Genomic DNA, 17097 nt, shown 5'->3' with positions numbered 1-17097 from the left:
TTAAACCAAGAAAATTTCATTATCCCCATATATGTTTATAGGTTAAAAACCTTAAAACTGACTTGGATATACATTAATATGTATGTATTGACAATATACCGTTTTATCAAATTGTAAAGACCTATATGTTAAGTGGTAAAATCGTTACAAAATAAAATCGAAATTTTGAGTTAAGTTTGATATCAAAGCTTCGATTTTTTAATTTGCCAAAACATTGAATTGTGATAGTGTAACAGAAACATCAAAGTTTTAATGACTACTAACGGTTGACGCGCTCATTGTGAGAGTGGGTGAGATTTCCCAGTTCGATAACCACGCGCGTCATGTTTGGGTTGACTTTTATACTGCCCATTGGGGCTACAAAGAGCCTGTTTTCGTAAATCAAAAATGCCCAATAGCAAATTCATGATGGTTCCCGGTGAAAAACACAACTAGAGCTAGTAGTACAGAAGTACAAACCAGAGTTTTTTTTTTTTTGAAAAATATGTGAATTTCATTAAACCGAAAAGTTTGCAGAAGTTACACTAAGCTTGATACGAAAACGGTCTCTTGCCCAAAAAAAAATAAAAACAAGAGAGCGGCTAATACTTAATACGATAATAGGCTTCAGTAAGCATACTTTAACCAGATCCCCATTGAGTCCCTGGACTTCTTCCTCCTTTGTTTGGCTAGAATAGCGTCTCTGATTAGTCGATCAAGTCCCTTAAATAAAACACGAACATCCGTGGAGATGTGGTTGTGAAACCTGCTGTTGCGCTCTTGCCATATAACATAAAGTGTTGCTTGAGCAACTAACCGGCGGAGGTTCTTTGGTGCTTTATCATCCCCCACGTCTAACCAAGCTGACAAGGCTGCCCATGTGTGGAAAGAGAAGGGTCTATATCCGATACGACTTGTCACCCCCACCCATAGTTCCTCACTGACTTCGCATCGGAGAAAAAGGTGATCTTGGGTTTCCTGCATCACACCACATAAACAACACTTTTCCTCAATTTGATACCCCCATTGCACTAGTCTCTCTCTTGTTGGTAACCTATCCAGGTGCATGAGCCACATCATGAAGGCATGTCTAGGTATTGCTCCTTTAAACCAGACTTGTCTAGCCCAGGTGGGTGGAACTTGTGCTGGCCTTATCGCCTCCCACGTTTTGCTTGTGGAAAATTGTTGCAGCTTCTCAGACCCAATTTGCCAGTAGTAGTTATCTGGCAAGGAGGAGAGGATGGGAGGCTCGATCGTTGTTAAATATATTTGAAGCTCCTCAACTTTGGTCGACCTGGCTGGTCTAAATCTCCACCCCGAAGCAGAACAAGCTTGCCCCACTTTCCCTCGGAGAGGAATTCCTGTTTGATATGGTCCTGTAGGCCCAAGAAACTCAATCAGAGGGCCATAAGGCGTCCAGTCGTCATACCAAAAACTTATTTGTGTCCCGTTACCCAATCTGGCTTTGAGGAACTTGATCGCAAACTGTCTGAGATTCAGCATAGATTTCCAGGTCCATGATGTTTCTTTTTTTTTGCATCAATAGAGCATAGTACAAACCAGAGTTGTACACAAAGTCAAAATCAAACAGAAATATAGTCAAATAACTATTGTTTGCATCATGAACTTACTTTTAAATTCAAAACATTAATTAAAAGCAATAAGATAACGAAGACAGCATCTGAAGAAAGATCTAGTTCGACATTATGATGAGATGAAACACTTGAGGTCAAGGGACATATGCTCCGATGAATCGAGTTGTTAAGGAAAAAAAAAGCATAAGAAGATATGTAAAGAGTCCCACCAGAGTCAGGAGATCAGAGCAGAGAAGAATCGTGCGAAACCAACCAACGACGTAACCTAACGGAACCGTACCTTTTCTTTTCTTCGTCTCTGTTATTAGAGACAAAACAAAAAAAGAAAAATGATTTCCCCAAAACCAATCACGTAACTTAAATAGACAACACAACACAAAACCGAGAAAACTTTTTGGGCCATATTAAATCTCAAAAGGCCCATTTAGCTACAAAGAATTAATAATAATTAAAAAAAAAAAAAAAAAAAAAAGAAGAAGATTTTTCTATGTAATCAATCTCCCGTCGTTAGTCCTTATCCGACGCCGAGTTGGGGGAATGAATTAAATAAAAACAATATGGATCGTTTGATTTTTCTTCATCTTTGTGATGAGTGAGTTAACCAAACAAACATTAAAAAAAAAAAAAAGGTCAAACCGTCTCTCTACTTTTTGATATTCTCCCAGAATTCTTCTCCTGATCAAGTTTTCCGGTGAGATCTTTTCTCTCTGTTCTCTCTCTGATTATGTGCCTTCAATCGATTAAACCAATGATGTGATTTTGTTTATCTAGTGTTCTTGATTTATTCATTATGTTCGGTGGTCAAGTAATCTAATCTTGTTTTTGTGAATTATAATAATTGACAATAGTTTAGACATCACTGCTCTGTTTTTCCTCTGTTTTTAATTACTAATCATCTTACTATTTTTGTTACTGGACAATTTCTCATCTCTTTTAGAAGATGAGATCACACAAACTTTTGAGTTTTCATTTGGGATATTCGTAAGATGAGATCACACCAAACAATTTGCTCTCTTTTGTCTTTTCATGGTTAATTTTTGTTACACTTTCTCTAATAACTAATAAGATGAATCTTCTTTACTAATTGACATGCTTGGCTTTCATCATTTTTGTTTTGTTCACAGAGGATAGACAAAATGGATGAATTGCCAGACCATTTAGTTTGGGACATCCTCAGTAAGCTTCATACCACCAGTGACAGAAACTCGGTTTCACTCTCATGCAGGCGTTTCTATTCCCTTGACAACGACCAACGATATTCTCTGCGTGTCGGCTGCGGTTTAGTTCCTGCAACTGATGCATTGCTTTCTCTCTCCAGGAGGTTTCCAAATCTGTCCAAAGTAGAGATTATATACTCGGGTTGGATGTCAAAACTGGGGAAACAACTTGACGATCAAGGCCTTCTTGTCCTCACCACTAACTGTCCTTCTCTCACTGATCTCACTCTTAGCTACTGCACCTTCATCACCGATGTTGGCATCCGCCATTTGTCCTCTTGTCCAGAGCTTTCTTCTTTGGAGTTAAACTTCGCTCCCAGGATCACTGGTTGTGGTGTATTGTCACTCGCTGTTGGCTGCAAGAAACTCAGGAGACTTTACCTCGTTCGTTGCCTAAACGTTGCAAGTGTTGAGTGGTTGGAGTATTTCGGAAAGCTTGAGACTTTAGAAGAACTCTGTATCAAGAACTGCAGAGCCATTGGGGAAGGTGATTTAATCAAGCTGAGGAACAGCTGGAGAAAGCTGAGGAGTCTGCAGTTTGAGGTAGATGCCAATTACAGGTACATGAAGGTTTATGATCAAGTAGCTGTGGAACGGTGGCCGAAACAATTGGTTCCTTGTGACAGTTTGGTGGAGCTCAGCCTTGGTAACTGCATCATAGCTCCCGGTAGAGGGCTAGCTTGTGTGTTTCGAAATTGCAAGAACCTGGAGAAGCTTCATCTGGACATGTGTATCGGTGTCAGCGACTCAGACATCATAGCATTGGTTCAGAAAGCTAAACACCTCAGAAGCATCTCACTTCGCGTACCATCTGATTTTACTCTGCCTCTATTAAACAACATCACCCTAAGATTAACCGATGAGAGCCTCAGTGCCATAGCTCAACACTGCTCTCAGCTCGAACGTTTCAAGATCTCTTTCTCAGACGGGGAATTCCCTTCGCTCTTCTCTTTCACCCTCCAGGGGATAATCACACTGATGGAGAAATGCCCGATTCGAGAGCTTTCTCTTGACCATGTTTGTTCTTTCAACGACATGGGGATGGAGGCCTTATGTTCAGCTCAGAATCTAGAGATCTTGGAGCTTGTCCACTGCCAGGAAGTGAGCGACGAGGGTTTGATCCTGGCAAGCCAGTTTCCTTCTCTGAGCGTGTTGAAACTATCAAAATGTCTAGGAGTTACAGACGAGGGACTGAGACCACTAGTTGGATCTCAGAAGCTGGAGTTGCTTGTGATTGAAGATTGTCCTCAGGTTTCTAGAAGAGGTGTTCATGATGCCGCGTCGTCTGTATCTTTCAGGCAAGACTTGTCATGGATGTATTGAGAGCGCATTATTAGCTTCATATGTACATTATTACATTGCTTGCTATTCATTCGGTCTTAGTTGGGGTCAGAAAGTACTACTAATGGGCCTCGTGGCATGACGTCGTGTCGATCGAGTTTACGATGACGTCATGCGGGTGTGTAGTGTCCGTACTCTGTAGTAGGCTCCTTGGATGACGTAACGTTGTTATTACTCTTTAGTTTAATGACGGGTTATTATATAAATATAGCGTCATACACATACATAATTAAAGAAAAAATGTTGTAAAGTTTTTGACTGATATCTTTCTAATCCATGAGCTAATTATCAAAGTCATTCTGAAGATTTTTTGGAAGATTTTTCAATATTTCGCAATTGTTATTGGCCGCGTCTAAACGCGAAGTACAACTTTCTTTCTTTTTGATCAGTTAAAGATCCTCTGTTGACTTCATCTGACACTTTTGAGATCTTCTGTCGGTAATAAAACTTTCATCATCTCACTCAATCCCAAATCTGTTTTACATCTTCCCGAACGTGCTCATCATATCTAAGGTCAAAATTGTTTTTTAGAAGTTTCGGTAATTTTTGGGTGCACAAAGAAAAAAAAAAAAAAAAAAAAGAAGAAGAAGTTTCGGTAATTTATAATTCTCTGGAAAAGAATAAAAAGTTTATGATTGTTTGTCTACTAAAACCATATTAATCTTTGAAACTGTAAATTTAAATTATTGTCAATTAGATTTTAAGATATTCTACTCTACATTTTGACGTTTGTATTCTACCAAATAAACATATCTAATAGTAGCTTTAATATGATTTGATAGCTCTTTGGAGATTATGAAAGATTGAACATCAACTACTCAAGGAACAAGTTTGAAGATCTACATTCACTTAGGTTAAAAGAAAACAAAGGATTCCTCAAGATTTATCTTTCTATTTTCATTCATTTATCCCACATGCCTTACATTGTGTGTTTAATAAAGTAGATGTTATAAAACAAAAATTTATGCTAAGTTTAAGTTTAAACCCTACTAATTAAAAGCAAAAATTGTAATCAAAACAATCGTGTCTGTTGACGCCAGCAGCATAAGTCCATGAATTAAGAAGAGATCACGCGCCTTACGCAATCCAACGGATGTCATTTCAACCAAAGTCAAATCGTTTGGACTAAAGAACACACGATTTGCCATTGATGCTTTCCTGAGATTTAATGTCTTTGTCAAGGTCCTGCTTATCCCTTAATCGACACTTTTTACCGTATGATGCAAGCAGGTTGTCAAATAATGAGATACAAAAAAAATTATAGTTATTGTCTTACAGATAGTACATAATAATTCACATTAAAATTATTTCATTATTCCCTTGTTCTTCCATGACCATGTGGTCCATGTCACTTACTTTATTCCAAGGTTGGTACTGTCAAGAAAATGTTTTGAGAAAATGAAAAGTTAAACGTTTGTCTTCCTCTATCGAAAACAAAAGGTACAAACTTCATCTTGGCACTGTAAAGGACAGGTGCATAAATGTGAAAGATTTTACCGTCTTATCGAAATTGACAGCAGTATCTTTTAATTATCTCACTAAACAAAAGTAATTTTATTACTATAAATCTTTTTATAGTTGTATTTTTCCTCCGACTACTAGTTTAATTAGTAGAAATATTCGAAGAAATAGATTAGGGAAAGAAAAAAAACTCAAAACAGTTGAATCATTTTTGAATAAATCAATTAAATAGATATATTTTTCCCTATAAAGAGGTGCCAAAGCACACATCATTTTTTTATACTTACAAACAGACCGAAGACAAAAGATTTTGCATAGAAAGCTTCATTACAAAAGAAAAATGGAAAACACCGTTGATTTGTGCTCCATACTTGAAACCCGTCAAAGCTTCTTTGGAACGGAAACTCTGTTTTCTGATCATGTGATCATGGCAGCGAAAGAACCCTTAAACGGAGCCACTTCATTCGACATCTCTTCTCTTTTCTCTTCTAACCCAAGACCAGAACTCGAAAACTCTCGTCGGATCATGGACGATTCCATCGCTGCCGTGGTTGGCGAAAACGTTCTGTTCGGTGACAACAACAAAGTCCCTGCGACAGAGGTCCAAGGCGGTGGCGTGAAGCCGTGGCGGAAGGTGCCGCAGAAGAACGGAGGATTCATGGGAGTGAGAAAACGGCCGTGGGGGAGATGGTCGGCGGAGATAAGAGACAGGATAGGGCGGTGCAGGCACTGGTTAGGAACATTCGATACGGCGGAGGAAGCGGCGCGTGCTTATGACGCGGCGGCGAGGAAGCTCAGAGGGACGAAAGCCAAGACCAACTTCGTGATCCCTCCGCTTTTTCCGGAGGAGATAGCAGCTCAGGCTCAGTCCTCCACGACGGAGGAGAATAGGAGGAGGAAGAAGAAGAAAAGAGTGAATGCGAGGAAGTGTGTTAAAGTCACATCGGTTGCACAACTGTTCGGTGATGCCAATATCATATCCTCTTCTACTAGTCGTCCAAATGTGACTAGTTCTTTTAATAATCTTGACAAAATGGGTTTAGAGCTTGATTTGAAGTTGAGTTTAGGGTTGTGTTAAAAAGTGATAAATCACTTGTAGTTTGAGTAGTTCTCTTGTTTCATTGGCATTGTATTGTTTTTTTGTTGTTGTTGTTGTTGTTTTTTGGCTGTTGGTGAAATGAAACAAGAGGCCATAATCTTTTAGTCTGTTGGACATAAATCGTAACAAGTAGTTGCCTTTATATATTATCCGCTTGTGTTACTTTTGAAACATGACTATACATTGGTCAAAAATTATATGAAACTGACTAAAGCTCCAGAGTCTATATTAAAATATGAACTGTTGAGTCATGTAGAGGTAGTTATTATTAACCTATGATAGCTGGGTGCATAAATCATGGGATCAGTAACTTTTTGATGAATAGTAGAACCATAGGTCTTGTTTCTGCAGAAAAAAAACTTAGGAACTGGTTATTAGCTTAGCTTAGCTGAAACTGAACTGAAAGCTACAAAAGTTCAGTAATACTGGTACGGAACTTCTTTATATATACACAGTCATCTATACATGTGTGTGTAATATATATGTCTGTGTAATAATCTACTTCGCTGCGCCCATACACTTCCAAGATACATATTTTTTTTGACCAGAAGATTGAAACGTCAATATAGTTCATTAAGTGTGTCAAATTTAATTTCTTTCCAATTGTGCAGACCATTTAACGGTATACTTAAGAGGCTAATTTAATACACGATCAAATATGAAACATATCTTGTTCTTCAATCCCACATCATTTCTCTTACAAGAGTTTCAATCAAGGGCATACAAATTTTGGGACATGATCTCAACCGCACGTTCGATCTCCTCCTCCGATATAACCAAAGGAGGAACAATCCTGACGACATTTCCTTTCCCTGCAGTCAAAATCAGAAGACCCGAATCTCGGCAAGCATTGACCAGTGAATTAGCCGGTACATCGAGTTCCACTCCTATGATAAGCCCTTCACCTCTCACTTCCTTCACGTGTGAGTTTCCTCCAAGTTTCTTCACCAACAAGTCTTTAAAGTATCGACCTTTACTTGAGACACTGGACAAGAAAGCGGGATTCGATACTTTATCAACAACTGCAATGGCTGCATTACACACAAGAGGGTTGCCTGCAAATGTACTTCCATGATCTCCGTAATTTATGGTCTCTGCAACTTTTTCAGTCACTAGCACTGCTCCAATAGGTAAACCACCAGCTAAAGGTTTTGCCACAGTCATTATGTCAGGAGTTACGTTGAATGCTTCATAAGCCCACATGAGACCCGTTCGACCCAAACCACATTGAACCTGGGAAATAAACCAGTTGAGGCAGAACCAATTGGCAAAACTACAAAAGTAGAAACAAAAGAAGAAATTTTGAGATGGATTTTGGAGGAAATGTAGAGTATATACCTCATCGAAGACGAGAAGAGATCCAGCAGCATCACAAGCAGTGCGCAGAGATTGCAGAAACTCTTTTGTAGCAGAGTAAATCCCTCCTTCTCCTTGAATAGGTTCGACAAACACTGCAGCTATCTTACCTGAGCTGATAAGGTCTGTGGCCGCTTGAATGTTACCGTATTCCAAGAATGTTACACCTGGCATGATGGGTTCGAAAGGAGTTCTGTATTGTTCTTTGCTTGTCAAGGCAAGAGCTCCTAAGGTTCTACCATGGAAGCTGTTTGTAAAGGCGATGAAGCCTGTCGCGACTTCTTTGTCTTCAGGATGAGTGAACCTCTGAAACTTTCTAGAAAACTTGATGGCTGCTTCGTTGGCTTCTGTTCCAGAGTTACAAAAGAATACACGGTCTGCGAAAGAACTTGCCACCAAGCGTTTCGCGAGCTCTATCTGCAGAGAAGTTAAAAAAATTCAGATTTTAGCAATGTATATGACTTATTATATATGAGAATGAAGATACATGCAGATCTTACATTGATGTCAAAAAAGTTTCTCTTATGTAAATATTAGCATTGTCAAGATCAGGAACGTCACATAATTTTCTATCCAAAGACTAAATTTTTACTGGTGTAACTCCTAACTTGTCCTATAATATCATCCTAAAACACTCTCAATGGCTGGAAAAAAAAAAGAAAAAAGAATTACAGAGCATGAACCTCATTTACAAAGCGGGATCAATATAGGCAGGTGTAAGTAGTAAATAATATTAACCAGTGAAGCTGAAGGATAGGCACCAATATATAGAGGTGTATGTGTGACTGAGTATGCATTGCCCAAAAACTAAAGGAAATCAGAAATACAGACACTCAGAGAAGAAGTTTCCATAGTTATTTTTCAAGGAAGGGCATAGAAACCATATTTGATGAAATCTCAAAGTGCAAGTACTTTTCACAGACAATCCTATTAAAGGGCATACACATACTTGTAAGTAGAAAGCCAATTCTACATTATCTTATAGGTCATAGCTCAATCACTCAGAGGACTAAAATCAACGAAAGTTTCAATTTTTGGCCACAAATGATAAAAAATTCAGTAAATTGCAAATTTTACTAAAACATGGGATTTTTCCAACTATCAACAGAATGAATCTATACCTGTGGAATGGTGTAATAGACATTGCTGACATGGGCAAGAACAGCAGCTTGCTCAGTGACAGCACGAAGCCAATCAGGATCTCCATGGCCAAGAGCATTCACAGCAATTCCAGATGCACAGTCAAGATACTCTTTCCCTTCTGGATCAAACAATTTACAACCTTTCCCACTTGAGAGCACCACTGGTGCACGCGCGTAGGTACCCACAAGAACTTTGGATTCCTCTTCGATCACCTTCTGGCTCACACTTGCTTTTGCCGACACCCCAGCTTGCTCCCCTGCTTTGTTGTTAGTCAATACGCTCGCAATCCGACCATTGAATCCGATCCGGGTTCTGATGATCGGTCGATCAAATCGACGGCGTAAGAGGCCAATCTCCGATGACGGCGCGCGTGGCAGGGTGATCTGGCCAAGAGACGACGCCATTTTCGTCTGGTGAAAATATCACTTTCGTTGTTTATGCGTCCGGACAAAAACTGAAAAAAAAGAACAGTCGTTAAGACTTTTGTAGCTGAGCTTAGGGTTTTAAGGCCACCAAACGATTTATATTATTAAAAATTAGAATTTCGTTATTACTCACTCGAGTAAAAGACAGATGTGCTTCAGTGAGTATTACTAGTGAAATTAGCAAGAGTCATGTATAACGAAGGCTGCGAGAGACACATATTTTATATAGTCCATCGATGAGAGTTACAAAATAGTAAAATGTTTTGGAACATGTTACATTGATTATAAAAAGTCGATGTAATCTTGCAATACATCTTAACCAGAGAGATAAAAAGAAAAAAAGAAGAACAAGTGTACATCTATTATCTATGTAGATAATTACATCTCATTCTAAGAAATTGGGAGAAATATAAGAATCATTTAGGAGAATGGCAGAGCAAAAATCTTACTACCAGGCTAAAGAAGAAGATATGTCAGACAACAGGTAACCATAAACTCGAACCGATTCACACCTTCAGGCGAATCTTCTTCAGCGTCCACGGGAAATGGGATGAAGGATGATATATAGGATTAATCTACGTTCTTCATATTCATACAGTTACTACCAGTTAAAAGAAAAAGAAAAAACATGTTTGTGGAAGGAGGTATAGTGGTGTAGTTTTGTGCTGGGAAAAACAAAAGAATGATCATATGCTTATGGCTCGCCCGTTTCAGCAGACAACTTCAGGGCTCGGATCGTTATCTATAGGCATGTTTAGGTCAGGGAGCAAGAAGGAAGAACCTTGTTCGAAAGCGAGTTTGCAGGATAAGGCAGGTTGTGATTCAGCCTGCATACATATGAATATAATCCACTTGAGTTACATATTTTATATTCTGTATATATAATTGATGAGTGACTGTTTAAAAGAGGAAGAGAGATGAGCTCACCTTCATCTTCTTTAGAGCCTTGTTTCTTTCTCTTTGTTGCTCAACCAAATCGCGCATACTTGCCAATTCCTGATTCAAGAGACCAAATCTAAGATTAGAACATGGACTTGATATGTAGAGATACAAGAAAAAAGGCCAAAGTGGAGGTTATACATTTTTCAGGCCGTTACTTTCCTTCAAGAGCATGATCTCTTCTTCTTTAAGCTCAGCCAAAGTCTGTCAACAATCAATCACACATTCATTAATTAGAACAAAAAAGAGGGTTCGAACCGTCTAAAAATTGTAAACCATATCCGTCCTAATTTAGAAAGAAAAAAAAAATCCTAAAGCGGAGCTTAGACAACATGTGTCGACAAATTTAAAACAAGCCATGACCATGAACTTGGTCACAATTGCTCCATGTCTGGGCTAAAACTAGTAACATTATCTTAAACAGTGACAGACTCTAAAGAAACAATATCTTTTGTGTTATGATTACCTTTTTCTTTCTTGATCTCTTGAAAAGGGTGGTTGTTGCTATTGTTGTTATTGCACTCGTTTGAGAAATCTGGACACCAAAACAAAAAACAAATCAGATTATGGCTTAAGACACACAACACCACCAGATAAAGCCAACTAAAATAATCAATAATCACACCAAACTAATACAATGAAAACAATTTTAGTTTTGTAGACTATATCATTTCTATAAAGAAACCACAACACCTACCATTACAAAGAGACTTTAGAGGCACGATAGAGTGGAAATAAAAGAATCATCCATCAGTATAATGACAAATATAACAACTATAACTTAGAGATCCTAAATTTCAGAAGAATCTTCTTGGTCAACTACTTGTGCCCCTCAGAGGGAAAAAAAAGAAAGAATAGAAGAGCAAAAATATTTAGAAATATTTTTTAATTAAAAAAGAAAACAGAAACACGTGAGTGGAGCGTGACTCGTGAGACTTTAACGCGTGTGTGTTTGGTCGTCATATTCACACGTCATGCTTTGCCCTCTCCTCCAACCCCAAACTAGTGTCACGTATTCTCCACACCACCACCACTTGTCCTTATTAACAATTTTTTTTTAATTATTAAACCAAAACATTCCATTTATTTTTTTCTTTTAGTGAGACGACTTTTACGTTGGTTTTTCAAATTTATAAACCACCGATCAAAGTCAACTTAAGAATCAGAGAATAAATCTTTAACTAATTTTGCGGAAAAGGTAAAAAAGTACAAAAAAGAACAGACTAAACACTCTAATAAGACTGATGAGACCAATAAAAATCCTACGGACAAATAAGAGGGAACCAGCCAATCCGTTGCAACAACTGAGGACTTTGACCAGTAAGAAACTGAGTCCTTAAAGACTTTACTGTCGACTGCGGCACATCAGATAACTGCCCTCCCCACTAAACCCTACCACACACGTACCTAATCCACTCATACTCTCTAATCTTTAAATTCAATTCAACGAAAACGCCTCCCAAACCCCCCCCTCTAATTTGTTGTATAAATAACGCCAGCAATCATCTCTCGCATTGACTTATATACCCTTTATCGTGTGAAAGAGCTCATCCGATGACAAGGGTTAATTTCGGGCATAAGCATCGTAATGATATATACTCTCCCCAATAAAAATCCTAAATTATTTTTCTTTTGCATTGAAGTCTACAACGCTGATTTGACCCAAAAAAGACCTCTCTCCCTTGAGGTGAGGGCTTTCTAGTCTTTCCGTAAAGCAGCTAAGAGAGAGAGAGAGAGAGATGCACAAAAGTGGGAAAACGTGACTCTTTTTGTTGCAAAAGAACAAAAAAAAAAAGCAGAGATCACCGAATTGAAAATATATAGAAGTGTTTCCAAGAAGACAACCAAAGAAATGAAGAGAGATAGATTTATTAGTTTCTTGGAAAAGAAAGAAAGAAAAACATGAGATTGCCTAAATTGGAGTTGTGTCCACCACGGTGGAGGGGTATTTCGGTCAACAAAAAGTCGGTGTACCTACATGATGATCAGCTTAGGAAGACGATCGTGGATCCTAAATTGACGAAAATACCCACAAGCGAACAACTAAAAACGTCTCGTCATGTGGGTAAAGGGCAAGGGCATAACAGGCAGTAGATCAACCAAAACGAACAAAAAAAAACTATATCACTTAAGAAAGAAAAAAAACATGACAGTGCAAAACGCCGTATCACGAGGGCTATATACACGCAAAAACAACACATACGAGCGTCGAGGAGCTTTCAAATCGGATAAGCCAAAAAAAAAAAAATCGAGCGAAATGACCGGACAAACCTTAGATCTAACGGCCTCAGAGGGTTTTACGGCGGCACTAGACTCCTCGAGACCTTCCACGGTGCCGCCGCCGCCGCTAAGAGACGTGGCACCGCTCCAGGAGAGTGGAGTGGTGGGGCTGGCACGCGTCTGGTCTCCTTTCTTCGATCTACGTTGACGTACGCTCCATTTCAGCTTGAGAGGGGACGCCTCGACGACGCTCTTCTTCGGTTCGGAGTGGCGGAGACGAAGCAGCGCCTCCGCCACCAAGGAATCGTCGGACATGGCCACTCGAATCCAGTTTTCACCGGACATAGTTGAAAGTTAAGAGAGAGAATAGAGAGAGAGAAAGAGATGGTGGCGAAAAAGTAGAGAAGAAGAAATCTCTGTGGCAAAGGTAATGGGGGGGGGGGGTGGATTTGTATATATATATTTATATATTTTTATTTTCAGAGTTTTTATTTGCACAGTTTAGATTAATGGGAGATTGCAAAAAAATAAACTTATAAATATATTTTTTTTCTCTTTCTTGATAAGTGTAGGACCCTCTTGATAACATACGTGGCATAGACCATTTGTGGCAAGCTTCTTTTATTTTTGTTAATCGTGTGTTGGAATGAATATAAGATATGTTTTACATGCGCGAGAATCAAAACTGTAGTTGTTCAAAGTTTGGAAGTTCCCATAGTGATTTCTTTAGTTAGAAGATGCTATTGTTGTAAAAACATGAGTTTGGAAAAAGAAAAAAGAAAAGGGATGTCATGCTAGATAGAAACAACTATACATTCACACGCACAGGACATATTCACTATTTCTATAAACTACACATATTACAGTAGTATTTTTTATGTTACTTTATGAAAATATGGTCGAATTTGATATTTGGATTGCTGAATTAAGTTTTTTTTTGGTTACCCTTGCATTCATGACTATTCAATTTCTTGGTCACCTCAACTCCTTCCTAACCTAATGCTCCCCGAGTATGGAAATATCCAAGACTGTCATCATTTATGCCAAGGTAATAGGGAAACTCAAATTTGTACAAAAAAGTAAATAAATATTCAATTAATGGAAGGTGTTTGGAGATATACCGGATTTAATTTGCACAGGCAAAATTAAAATGGGAAAGCACGGTCTAAGTTGAAACAAAAATAGAACCATTACCATACATAAAAATAGGGTTTGAATTTCTTGTATTAGACACGTATCTCAGTTGAAAATGGAGTAGTTTGCAAGTGATTTTTTTTGTTTGAACACCAAAGGATAAAGAACACGTGTCGTGAAAATGTATTCGTGCAAATACACAGTCTTTGTTAAGAAGGGTCAGTATTCGTATTAGTGGAACACATACGTCTCTCTCTCGAAAACGTTTTATTTTATAGTCCCCGATTGTACGAAAAGCTAGTCAGTGAACTAACATTTTTACTTTTCGTCGACACGGTAACATGATAACACGGTATCGAATTTCATCTGAAGCGGATGTAGCATTTAAGAAGAAATTGCTACATACACAATCAAATACCACTTTTTTTTTTCTTTTTTTTTGGTTCCTTAAATACATGTCACACCAGATAATGTAATCTAATGTTTAATCTTAGTTAAAATATTAAAATGCCGAAGAACAAAAAGACCTGGCGAATCGAACCTTCTGACCTCACTTACGTAAGATTTACTCATCTCAAGTCAGTCAGTAATGATGATGATGATAGTTAGTTAGTAGTAGTTCCCATTTGATTTGACTTTCACTTTTACCGAAAGGGCGAAAAGCAAACAAACCGTCGGCCGTCCCTTCTTTCGTATCCGGTTTACTTACTCGGCAGATCAATTCCGGTTTAATAGATAACCGAACTGAGACCATCATTTGCATTTCTCACTTGAAACGGCTCCTCCTCCATGTTCATCAACTACGCTGCGACGGTACCCACCCACAAAACCCTAATAAAAGCTTCAGGAGCCGCCAAGATCAGTTTCAATGGCGCTTAATCTCGCCAGACCTAAGCAAAGGTTACATTCTAATCCATCACTCATTCACCTTTTCTCAACCTCTTCCTCCTCCTCTTCATCATCTCCTCAAGACGGGAACGAATCTAGCGAACACCGCTCTCAATCACCGTCTTCTACTACATCTTCGCCTCCGTCGGATTTCAAAATCCCATCCTACTTCAGTGGTATCAAAAGCAGCCTGAAACAGAGTCAGCCTCAGGATGGGAGGAGACAGTTCCCCAGGTTCGATAGCAAAGCTCAAAATCCATCGCCGTCGCTCTCCGGTAACCAAATCGGCGGCCGAATTCAGGAAATCAGGAGGAATCTGAACGAGTTCCGAAGCAGAGAAGCAGCTCCTTCGCCGAGGGATTGGCAGGATGTTTACAAACAGAATGTGTTATCGAAATCTGGAGATTCGTATGGGACTCGTAAAATCGAGGGTACGTCATTTGCAAGAGTAAAGGAGAACTTGAGGCAGATGAGACCACAAGAAGGCAAATGGGCCAGTTTATCTGGGTTACAGAACACTATGAAGACGCAATTCAATACAAATCTCCGTTCAAATGTAATCGGAGGAGAAGGATTGCCACATTCAGTGTTTGCCGAGGAGTTAGAACAAGGGAACGACGACGCTGAGGATATGAAATCGGAGTTTTACAAGAGTTATGATCCTTACGAATTGGGAGAGAAGCTAAGATTGTATAGACCAGAAGGAAAGAAAGAACAAGGTTGGTTCTCACTACAGGAGCTGAATCAGAGGCTTGTTAAGCTTAGGGCGATGGAAGAGGAACATGCACAGAGAACGAGTAGTTCAGCGCATCCCTCAATCGTCAAAGAGTTGAGGTCTGAGATTCAAAAAGCCAAGGCTGCGGAAGCTCAGAAATCTGCTCCCTGTAGGTTCCGAGCACCTCTCCCCCCCCCCCCCCCCCCCACTCTCTTTACTCTTTCTTTGTGTGTATGTATAATTGAATGTTTTGTTACAATCTCAAACACTCTGGTGTGATCAAGTTGCTTTACAGTTGGACAGTAAAGTGTTGGTTTTTTTTATGCTTTGGGGATTTTGAGGTTGTTGCTGAGTTCTTGGTTTTGATTTGTTCTCGCTTGTTGTGATTTTGATTGGAAGGTTAATTTTGCTTGCAGTTCAGAAATTGGATATTTGGGCAGTCTTAGATGGCACCCCTAAGTATAAGCTCGAGCCTCCGAAAGAGCAGCTAGTTGAAACTGTAAGTCTTTTTTCTTCTCGATTCTCAACCATTATAAGAATTTTTGGCATTGATTATGTTACTACTGCATGTGTAAATTCAAAATGCAGTATTTCCACCCGGATAACATGTCTTCTGCGGAGAAGATGAAAATCGAACTTGCAAAGGTCCGGGATGAGTTCAAGATGTCAGAATCAGATTGTGGTTCTGCACGTGTTCAAGGTAACTGAGATGTTTTGATCAAAGGTGGCTTTAGCTATTCAATATCATTTTACATTTCTTGAGGCTACATTTAGCAGCTAAACAATAGGTCATTGCCGTTGTTGTTTTTGAGAGAACAAAATGTCACAAATTGCTGGTTTAGTGATCTTTATTATTTTTCCTTGTAGTGGCACAACTGACCACTAAGATCAAGCATCTGTCCTCTGTTCTACATAAAAAGGTAATCTTTCTTTTTTTTTTTTTATTATCTGAAGCTACCTGCTGTGGTATCTACGGTAACCTGATCTTGCATCCTTATAACCTTAGGACAAGCATTCGCGAAAGGGACTTATAGCAATGGTGCAGAGACGGAAGAAACTGTTGAAGTACATGAGACGAACGGACTGGGATTCTTACTGCCTTTCACTGTCAAAACTCGGCCTTCGTGACAACCCAGATTACAAGTGTTAAAATTTTGTGCAAGTGACATTATAGAATTGTGATCTCAGTACTCTCTCTTTGTTATTTTCATTATGGCAAAAGAGATAATGTGGGTTCTCTTATGATCTTATCAAATCATATTGGGGAGGAAAGTTGTTCTATTAGAGTTTATTTGTTGCAGGCTGTTTTGGCGAGTAGAGAACAAAAAGGTTGTGGGATATTACTTTCTTTGACATTGTCTTTATACTTTGAATGTGATAATAAACTTACTTCTCGAACATATCTTTCTTAAAGCTTCTATCTTTTACTTCCAGTTTATCTTCTTCGACCTCAAGGTTGATGAATCGTTAGGTGGTATATATATCTTCATCAATGGCTTTTTTACCAAATAAGGATCCAATGTTCAAAAGTCAGCGGTGGTTTATTAGAGTAGAGAATAAACCGTTACTTTAACCCGGTTATCAA

General features: G+C 38.8%; 5 protein-coding genes and 1 pseudogene across 6 annotated transcripts; 3 read left to right on the top strand and 3 right to left on the bottom strand.

The window, feature by feature from the left end:
- Window positions 1-606: 606 nt before the first annotated feature.
- LOC147941911 (uncharacterized) lies at window positions 607-1482 on the bottom strand. Its single transcript, XM_087458683.1, has one exon. The coding sequence runs from the start codon at window positions 1480-1482 to the stop codon at window positions 607-609; it is 876 nt and encodes a 291-aa protein (XP_087314809.1).
- A 563-nt stretch (window positions 1483-2045) lies between these two features.
- Window positions 2046-4429, top strand: LOC104703378 (F-box/LRR-repeat protein 14). The gene is made up of 2 exons (XM_010419387.3): window positions 2046-2265; window positions 2699-4429. The coding sequence occupies exon 2, from the start codon at window positions 2711-2713 to the stop codon at window positions 4112-4114; it is 1404 nt and encodes a 467-aa protein (XP_010417689.1). The 5' UTR covers window positions 2046-2265; window positions 2699-2710; the 3' UTR covers window positions 4115-4429.
- Window positions 4430-5906: 1477 nt separating this feature from the next.
- Window positions 5907-6841, top strand: LOC104703377 (ethylene-responsive transcription factor ERF084 pseudogene; annotated as a pseudogene).
- Window positions 6842-7317: 476 nt separating this feature from the next.
- On the bottom strand, window positions 7318-9814 carry LOC104703376 (acetylornithine aminotransferase, chloroplastic/mitochondrial). Of its 2 annotated transcripts, XM_087459837.1 has the most exons (4): window positions 9750-9814; window positions 9170-9645; window positions 8031-8465; window positions 7318-7925 (listed from the first exon to the last, which is right to left on the bottom strand). In XM_087459837.1, the coding sequence occupies exons 2-4, from the start codon at window positions 9593-9595 to the stop codon at window positions 7401-7403; spliced, it is 1386 nt and encodes a 461-aa protein (XP_087315963.1). In that variant the 5' UTR covers window positions 9596-9645; window positions 9750-9814; the 3' UTR covers window positions 7318-7400. The 2 variants fall into 2 exon arrangements, with proteins under 2 accessions (XP_087315963.1, XP_010417687.1); XM_010419385.2 differs by lacking the exon at window positions 9750-9814 and having other exon boundaries at window positions 9170-9678.
- On the bottom strand, window positions 9811-13312 carry LOC104705098 (uncharacterized). The gene is made up of 5 exons (XM_010421086.3): window positions 12827-13312; window positions 11022-11090; window positions 10697-10759; window positions 10544-10612; window positions 9811-10443 (listed from the first exon to the last, which is right to left on the bottom strand). The coding sequence occupies exons 1-5, from the start codon at window positions 13118-13120 to the stop codon at window positions 10327-10329; spliced, it is 612 nt and encodes a 203-aa protein (XP_010419388.2). The 5' UTR covers window positions 13121-13312; the 3' UTR covers window positions 9811-10326.
- A 1214-nt stretch (window positions 13313-14526) lies between these two features.
- LOC104705097 (uncharacterized) lies at window positions 14527-16910 on the top strand. The gene is made up of 5 exons (XM_087459768.1): window positions 14527-15681; window positions 15929-16011; window positions 16101-16212; window positions 16380-16432; window positions 16519-16910. The coding sequence occupies exons 1-5, from the start codon at window positions 14778-14780 to the stop codon at window positions 16660-16662; spliced, it is 1296 nt and encodes a 431-aa protein (XP_087315894.1). The 5' UTR covers window positions 14527-14777; the 3' UTR covers window positions 16663-16910.
- Window positions 16911-17097: the final 187 nt, after the last annotated feature.

This window comes from Camelina sativa, chromosome 7 (genome assembly GCF_030686135.1).
Source record: "Camelina sativa cultivar CO46 ecotype springtype chromosome 7, ASM3068613v1".
In the NCBI taxonomy this organism is placed as follows: domain Eukaryota; kingdom Viridiplantae; phylum Streptophyta; class Magnoliopsida; order Brassicales; family Brassicaceae; genus Camelina; species Camelina sativa.
This window is presented reverse-complemented; position numbering and strand designations above follow the sequence as displayed.

Coding starts and splice junctions, on each gene's coding strand:
- LOC147941911 (XM_087458683.1), bottom strand. CDS start 1,482: ATGCTGAATCTCAGACAGTTTGCGATCAAGTTCCTCAAAGCCAGATTG.
- LOC104703378 (XM_010419387.3), top strand. CDS start 2,711: ATGGATGAATTGCCAGACCATTTAGTTTGGGACATCCTCAGTAAGCTT.
- LOC104703376 (XM_087459837.1), bottom strand. CDS start 9,595: ATGGCGTCGTCTCTTGGCCAGATCACCCTGCCACGCGCGCCGTCATCG. Junction 8,466..9,169: donor TCTATTACACCATTCCACAG/GTATAGATTCAT, acceptor ACTTCTCTGCAG/ATAGAGCTCGCGAAACGCTT. Junction 7,926..8,030: donor CTCTTCTCGTCTTCGATGAG/GTATATACTCTA, acceptor TTTATTTCCCAG/GTTCAATGTGGTTTGGGTCG.
- LOC104705098 (XM_010421086.3), bottom strand. CDS start 13,120: ATGTCCGGTGAAAACTGGATTCGAGTGGCCATGTCCGACGATTCCTTG. Junction 11,091..12,826: donor CTGAGGCCGTTAGATCTAAG/GTTTGTCCGGTC, acceptor TTTGGTGTCCAG/ATTTCTCAAACGAGTGCAAT. Junction 10,613..10,696: donor AAAGTAACGGCCTGAAAAAT/GTATAACCTCCA, acceptor CTCTTGAATCAG/GAATTGGCAAGTATGCGCGA.
- LOC104705097 (XM_087459768.1), top strand. CDS start 14,778: ATGGCGCTTAATCTCGCCAGACCTAAGCAAAGGTTACATTCTAATCCA. Junction 15,682..15,928: donor AGCTCAGAAATCTGCTCCCT/GTAGGTTCCGAG, acceptor TTTTGCTTGCAG/TTCAGAAATTGGATATTTGG. Junction 16,012..16,100: donor AAGAGCAGCTAGTTGAAACT/GTAAGTCTTTTT, acceptor TTCAAAATGCAG/TATTTCCACCCGGATAACAT.